Source organism: Lolium perenne, chromosome 1 (genome assembly GCF_019359855.2).
Source record: "Lolium perenne isolate Kyuss_39 chromosome 1, Kyuss_2.0, whole genome shotgun sequence".
Classification (NCBI taxonomy): domain Eukaryota; kingdom Viridiplantae; phylum Streptophyta; class Magnoliopsida; order Poales; family Poaceae; genus Lolium; species Lolium perenne.
The window spans coordinates 261,928,291-261,936,418 of NC_067244.2; the positions used below are offsets into that span (position 1 = coordinate 261,928,291).

General features: G+C 44.7%; 1 protein-coding gene across 1 annotated transcript; it reads right to left on the bottom strand.

Annotated features, from left to right (window-relative positions):
- Positions 1-286: 286 nt before the first annotated feature.
- On the bottom strand, positions 287-1,734 carry LOC127327777 (type III polyketide synthase B-like). The gene is made up of 2 exons (XM_051354565.2): positions 1,507-1,734; positions 287-1,414 (listed from the first exon to the last, which is right to left on the bottom strand). The coding sequence occupies exons 1-2, from the start codon at positions 1,709-1,711 to the stop codon at positions 405-407; spliced, it is 1,215 nt and encodes a 404-aa protein (XP_051210525.1). The 5' UTR covers positions 1,712-1,734; the 3' UTR covers positions 287-404.
- Positions 1,735-8,128: the final 6,394 nt, after the last annotated feature.

The window sequence follows — 8,128 nt, forward strand, 5'->3', positions numbered from 1 at the left end:
ATCCTTTCTCTACGTGGTTTGATTTTCCATTTTTTGTTTTCAAAAATATTAAGTTTGAATTGTAGTGTTTGGAATTGTGTATTTAAGTATTGTTGAACTCTATGCGGCAGAAACATTACATGTAGTTTAAATTATCGTGACCAATTTGCTGAAAAATAGGGCGACGGCCTTCAAATCGTTTTTAAGGGCTTAAATGTAGGCAGATCGCTATAATTCTACTAGTTAGCACCCAAATTGGTCAGTTGATTGCAATTGATCTACTGTAACCAAATGCCACATTTTATCACCTTTTCTGGTATAATTGATGCATGCGTCTATGAAACCAAAGAAAGTACCCCACAAAGCTCAAAGCATCAGTCAGCTTATAATGTGCGCGCGCAAGCAAGCAGTCTTCTCCGGCTAGTTCAGTTGGCAGCGCGCGCCTGGAGGTTCCTTGCCAAGATACCCTCGAAGGTGATCCCCGGCCCGAACGCCAGTATGAGTCCCCATTCGCACTCCTCCTCCCTCCTCCGGCTGCTCTCCTCCACCATGTTCTCGAGCACGTACACGATGGTGTTGCTGCTCGCGTTCCCGAAGTCCCGGAGCGCGCTCCGGCTCGCGCGCAGCTTCCCGCCGTCGAGTCCCAGCCGCCCTTCCATCTTGGTCAGGATCGCGGGGCCCCCGGGGTGCACCGCCCAGAACATGTCGTCGTAGCTCAGCTGCTGGTCGTGGTGATCGCCCTCCCGCTCCTTCATCAGCTTCTGGCAGAAGCTCTCCACGTGCGCCTCGATGATGTGGGGCAGCTCGCGGCCCAGCTGGAACTTGATGCCCTCCTCCGTCAGCCGCCCGTCGATGGTCTTCTCGGTGTCGGGCAGGAACCGCTGCAGCGCGGAGTGGAGCTCGAAGAGTGGGCGCTCGCGGGGAGCCGGGTCGGTACCGACGATGGCGGCGCCCGCGCCGTCCCCGAAGAGCGCCACCCCGACGAGGTCGTAGGGGCGGTCGGGGCTGGGCGGGCGGAACCCCGCGATGGTGGTCTCGGACGTCGCCAGCAGGACGCGCGCACCCGGCCCGGAGCTCTCGGCCAGGCCCTTGGCGACGCGGAGCCCCGCCACGCCGCCGGAGCAGCCGGTGAAGGCCAGCATGACGCGGCGGACGTCCGGGCTGAGCCCGAGCGCGCGCGCCAGGTGCAGGTCGCCGCCCGGGAACCGCGCCTCGCTGGAGGAGACGTAGACGAGGTGGGTGATCGCGGACAGGTCGCCGCCCCACGCCTCGATGCACGCCAGCGACGCCTCCGTGGCCATCTGCGTCACCGCCTTGTTGGAGATGTCCATGCGCTGCTTCATCGTCGGCGACCCCTCCTGCGCCAGCTCCGGGCAGCTCTTCAGGATCTCGTCCGACATCACCACGTACCGCGTCTTCACCGTCGTCGTCTTGCCTGAAATACACAATATATGCAGACATCGATCACCAGCAAGAGAAGGACCGTGCGTCGACCAAATGCATGTGAATTAATTCGCAGTTTCGTACAGAGCCTGTTGAGCTTCTCCCTGATCACGGGGTCGTCGCAGTGTGTGTTCCTCATGAAGCCGTCCACGAAGTAGTCCTGCATCACCAGCTGCTGCGGGAAGGCGTGGCCCAGGGCCAGGATCGTCGCCTTGCCGGGGTTGGGAGCCAGGCACGCGTACGTAGCACCCTGCTGCTTCGTCGTGTTGTCGACATCCGTGCTCACCATGTTCGTGAAGAGTATTGATGCCAGATGGAATCTTGATTAGTGTCTGAATGGTTAATTAGTTGCTAGGTTTGAACACTATATATAGCTTCTTCTTCTTTCGTTTTCCTTTGTATTAATTACCTACGTGTCAACCCGTCCGTGTAGTTCAGAGGCACCAAGCGCATGGAAAAGCAAGGTTGGCCACCAGCAGATGACTTATAGGTTTACTGGTAAATCCCCTGCATATATACATGCATTTCGCATGCACCTTAATTCCAAGGTAATGTATATCAGCTGGCGATCAATCCAGGAAATGGACTGTTCTCGTTTAGTGTCGCTAGCCCATCTACAATGAAAGATGTTTAGATAGGTTCTTACAAAAATAAATCAAATGTGTTTTAAGCAAAAGTGTTTATTTGTATAGGAGAGGTGTCTAGTTAGGCATCTGCCTAGTATAAATAAGTACCTACCGGTGGTACAATAAAAACTGGTTTATTTCTCTAAGCGCCTCTTCTAAGCATCTTTGATTGTGCATGCCCTTATGGTATCTCTAACCGAAAGTCCGAAACTGCATATCAGAAACCCTAAAATCACCACGGGAACTTAAACTTATGGGTTCCCGGGGTGGTTTTGGGGTCTACCAGGATCATTTCGGACACTTCTCCTTGACCTAGGACGTACTGATTGAATGTTTTATTTACAAACAAATTAACCTTTTAAATTAACAAAAAATGTGAACACACTTTTTGGTATATCACTTTTCTGGTCATTTACATTTTTTTCTGAACTTGTGCTTATATTAATTAAATAACATTGTTACGAATACAATCACGCTCGGAAAATTCCATCACACACGAAGGAACTGATCCAATCAGCACTTGCCCACCCAGCTCACTACGACCAATTCTAGCCAGAACATGTGCAACTTCATTGCAGGATCTGTGAACTTTTGAGAAAGCAAAATCTCAGAAGCCGTAATAAATTTTTGATCTCGTCCACAGTATTAGCAATAGAAGACTTGCTCTTCTCCACCATCTTCACTTCAGACATCAGAGTAGCACAATCGTTTCCAACAAGAACTGGGCCACTGTAGTTAGGAATGACAGACTGAAGAGCAAGAAGACCAGCAATAGCTTCAGCAATTTCAGCATTTTTACATTGCATGGTTGATTTTTCCCAATGCAGAAAGGATAACATCTCCCTTGTTGTTTCGAAGAACTGCACCCCAAGAACCAGAGTTTGACTATTCATTAAAACCTGCGTCAAAATTAAGTTTAGCCCATCCTTCGGGAGGTTTTGTCCAATGGTTTTGGGCCTTACTTTGCTTCTCACTATTCACATTCAACTGAACCAACATCGGTTACTTTCCTTTTGGATCTGCAGTTACCTCAATCTCCCTACTACCCTGCATAGTATGGAGGTAAGATTGAAGAAAAATAGCAGATTGTTCAATTCTACATTTACCGTCCCCAAAAATCATGTTATTTCTGAGATGCCAGGTTCTCCACCACATGAAAAGCAACTTTGACCTCATCTGATCACTGACCTGACTCAAGAGGATTAAAGCCCAATCAGGACCTGTATATCTGAAGAATGAATCATCAGGAAGATTCCACTCTTCATAGAGCCTGTGTCTTAAAGCAATCGCCTTAGAGAAATTAATCATAGCATGGTGATTAGTTTTAGGCTCCATTCCACATATATGACATGTGGTAATACTATCCATGTGCCGCTGAAACCTTAGATCTTGAACACCAAGAGAATCATTTACAAGCTTCCATCCAAAAACTCTCACCTTAGGTGGAACATTTGCTTTCCAAATAAGATCCCACATAGCTCTCTCCCCCGCCGGTTTGGAGCTAATACCAGGTACATCACCTTTTTCCTTAAGCTCAAGGGCGAGTCTATAAACACTTTTAACAGAAAAAACCCATTTTTCTCATAATGCCAAGCAATGAAATCATCACCATTCAGGGAAGGAATTCTGATTTTAAGTACCTCATCCGCGTCAGGCTGATAAAAGATCGATCTCACTATCTCTTCCTTCCATGTTCTAGTAACTGGATCAATAAGGTCTGATACCCAGCGCATCCTAGAACCAGAGGCATTTCCAAATATTTTCATATTACCTCTCGGCAGCCAATCGTCACGCCAAATCCTTATTTTTTAACCCGAGACAACCCTCCATATGACACCTTTTTTTAAAAGCTCAAGCCCATGGTACATGATTCCTTGCCAACAAGGAGAAGAATTTTGAATAAAAGCCGTGTCAATAAGATTACCAGTTGGAAAATATTTGGCTTTTAATAACCTCGCGCATAGACTCTGGGTTTTTCAATAAGACGCCAGGCCTGCTTCGCCAAAAGAGCTTGATTAAATAATCGGAGATCTCTGAATCCCATGCCACCATGAGACTTTGGCTGGGTCATTTTATCCCAACTTGTCCAGTGAGTCTTCTTTTTGTCATCTTCATCTCCCCACCAAAAGTTTCTGATAATTTGGGATAAGTCATCACATAAACCTGCGGAAAACTTAAAAACACTCATGGCGTAAGTCGAAATGGCTTGAGCAACCGATTTAATCAAGACTTCTTTCGCCGCACCAGACATATACTTCTCACACCAATCAGAACATTTTTTCCCTAGCTTCTCTTTTGTAGGTTGAAACTTATCATCTTACATTCTACCCTCAGGGACAGGAAGCCCAAGATATTTATCCTCAAAGGACGTATTTTGAACATTCAAAACAGAGGCCACATCCTTACCATCCTCATCTGAGCATTTCTGGCCTAACATCAGAGAGCACTTAGCTGGGCTAAGTAGTTGGCCTGTTCCTTTTTCATAATTATGAAGCACATCATTAATTTTAAAAGCTTGGTCTAAATTAGCATTAAAAAACAAGAGGCTATCATCGGCAAAAAGAAGATGACAGATACCCAGACTTCTTCTGCAAATATGTAACTCCTGAATATTTCCAATGCTTATTTGTTGTTTCAAGAGAGATGACAAACCTTCCGCAACAAAAAGAAACAAATATGGCGACAAAGGATCTCCTTGGCGAAGACCCCGAGATGGAATAAAGCTCTTCAGAAGTTTCCCATTAAACCTGACTGAAAACTTGACAGTCCTGACACATGTCATAATCCAATGTATCCACTGATCAGCAAAACCAATTTTCCTTAACGCATTCTCTAGAAAGATCCAATCAACACGGTCATAAGCTTTCATGAGATCAAGCTTGTAGGCACAAAACTTTCCAGCAATGTTTGATCCTTTTTGAAGTGCATGAATACATTCAAAAGCAATGATAGCATTATCAGTTATCATGCGTCCAGGTATAAACGCACTCTGAGTCTTGGAAATCAAATCCTGTAGAAGAGGTCTCATACGGTTTACAAGACATTTGGCAACAACTTTATATAAAACATTACATAGACTTATTGGTCTATAATCCTTCAAATAGGCTGGGTTCTTAATCTTTGGGGTTAAAACAATAGCTGTATCATTGATACTCTTATGCATAATTCCATCTTTAAAATATTTATTTACTGCAGCAATGATATCCTCTCTAAGTGTGCTCCAATTTCTCTGGTAAAAACATGTTGGGAATCCATCAGGCCTGGTGCTTTTGTTGGTCCAATCTGGAAAAGTGCAAAACTGATCTCATCATCTGTAAATTCTGCACATAAAGCTTCATTCATATTAGCATCAACTTTTTCTTCGAACAACCCAGTAATAATGTTTGGTTGTACTGATTTATCAGCTGTATAAAGATCTATAAAGATCTTGGAAGTAATCAGTTGTCATATTTTGCAAACTCTGAATCTCTGTAACCACTGTACCATCAGGAGATTGGACTTTATCAATTTTATTCTTTTTCACTCTCCAAGTAGCTTTCCTGTGAAAAAACTGAGTATTTCTATCTCCGGCTCTCAACCAATTAATACGTGACGGTTGTCTCCAGCGGATCTCTTCTTTTTCAAGAAGTTCATCAATCTCAGTGCTTATATGTTTAATTTGTTTCCTACTTCTATCATCATTTTTCATGCTAATCTTCTCAAGAAGAGCTCTTTTCCCTGCTATTTGCTTAGGAATGCAACCAATAGTTTTTCCACTCCACGCATGAAGAGAGTCCATAACACCTCTCAGATTATTAGCAACTTCACCAAGACAATTTGGTTTCTTATGCATAGACCATGCCTGCTCAATTTCCTGACCCAGACTCGCTTCACGCTCCCAAAACACCTCATACCTGCGCATAGGTTTAGATCTGGTCACAGCACCATAGTTGTCCAAAGACAATAATATAGGACAGTGATCAGAGCGAGATGAAGTGGGGTGCATTACCTGATTATTAGGTAATAAATTGGACCAGTCAGTGCTTGCCACAGCCTGGTCAAGCCGGACTCTAACATTTCTTCTACCCTCTTGTTTGTTATCAAAGGTCCATGGCCTTCCTTTAAAGCCAAGATCAAATAAGTCACAAAAAGAGAGAGTCTCTCTAAAATCTGATATTTGCTTATCTCCTCTGCGAGATGCTGAGAAATGTTCCTGCTGCCACATACACTCGTTAAAGTCCCCTAACATCAACCAAGGACCAGGTAGCAAAGGTTTAATACGTTTCAGCAAATTCCACATATTGTATCTCTCATGAGTGCGAGGTTCTCCATACACAAAGGTACATCGCCATTTTATTCCAACTGGCAAATCATGCACTGTTACATCAATCAGACGACGATCCAACTTGAACAGTTGGACATCAACACTCTCATCCCAAAACAAAGCTAAGCCACCCCTTTCCCTTTTTCAGTAAAGGTGACCACATGCTTAAGGCCTAGCCTCCATCTAAGCCTCTCCACAAACACTTTATTTTTCCTAGTTTCAGAAAGAAATAAAATCTTCGGCCGGTGGATCTGCATAAGCCTCATAAGTTCTTGAACTGTCTCGGGCCGGCCTAAGGCCCGACAGTTCCAGCTGAGAATTTTCATGGCTCCTGACGAGCGACCACAGCCGCACCCGTCAGTTTCCCGGCAGCCCCAAGGCCGGTTGCTTCCTTTTCTTGCTCCACCTGAGCCTTTTCCACTCCACCAGACTCGTCCACCCTCTCCTGAAGCTCACCCACTCCAACCCCCGCCTCCTCTATTACATGTACAATAGAACCCTCACACACACCCATATCACCCACACTACTAGCACACACATGTTTACATGATTCACTCACATCCTCAGTTTTCCTCTTCCCCATACTGGCAGCAGTGACTTCTTCAAACTGGATCACAAGCTTAGCATCTGCACCTGAAGATAAGTTAGTTAATTGATCTGTACCCATCACTTGGTTCACAGACCCATCAACATCAGCAGCCATAGGTAAGTCACTGTTGTCGTCAGACTCATCCGTTGCCGGTGGTTCAGGGATTCCAGCAATGAAGTGCTTGACGCCCCCGTACCGAACAACATCGAGTTCGGCAGCTTGCTCTCTGAAAAGCCTCCTCCAACGCTTCATGGCCAGCATTTTTTCAGGTGCACCTACTGCAGCTCTCTGCTCCGTCTTGGCCTGGTCATTTACAATTTTAGAAAGGAGATCGTCCATATTATGGTATGATCCAAAGAGATGAATTTGGAAAACTACCTCTTTAAAAGTAAATGGCTATAGGACCAGCAAATGCTACAAGGAAATATAGAGCCGGAGTAAGGGAAAATTGTTAGCCCAGTTGTTAAATATTTAACTATTGTAACTCTTAATATACACCCCAAAATGTGTGCCTACTAGAAACAAAGGTAATGTTGGAGGGAAAATATGATCGTTTCTCCTCCTCTGGTGGCACGCAAGGTGAAGCGCTCGGCGACGCGTCGGGAGCTCCGACAGCCATCCCTAGTGAACCTGATTCTTTGCATGGGCATTGGCCCCAAATCAAATCGCTCTTGTGCATGGCATGAGAAGCCAACCATGGAATCATTAGTTAACCAAATAGATCACTGCAATCGCTAATCTAGCCAAACAAACACAAACCCGACAAAAACTTAATTACGCACACCAACTATGATGATCTCTCACCGGTTTTGATATCATAACCTAGTACTCCCTCCGTTCCTTTCTATAGTGCCTATAGATTTTTGGCATTTGTTTTAGAATATAAGGTTGTAGCTTAGCTTTTTTTCAATTACCCTCTCCCCGTTCAGCTCCCAAATCGTTTAGGTCCCAAATTTGTTATGGTAAGTTAGTAAGATATGGATTTACCAAATTTTACGTTGATCTCAAATCGTTCAGCTAGGGGTCTTGTGTAAAAAATACTCTTGCGCTAATTTCCGTGCTAAAAAACTATAGGCACTATAGAATGGAACAGATGGAGTATTATATTTCGCTAATTGTCAATTGTTCATTTCATTCAAATAATAGTTCCACTACTTTCATATAAGTCACGTAATTTAATGTGAGTGT

What these genes read in the sequence shown, in the direction of transcription:
- LOC127327777 (XM_051354565.2), bottom strand. Translation starts at nt 1,711, where the DNA reads ATGGTGAGCACGGATGTCGACAACACGACGAAGCAGCAGGGTGCTACG. An exon ending in GGAGAAGCTCAACAGGCTCT is followed by an intron (nt 1,415 to 1,506) that starts GTACGAAACTGC and finishes TGTGTATTTCAG; the next exon opens with GCAAGACGACGACGGTGAAG.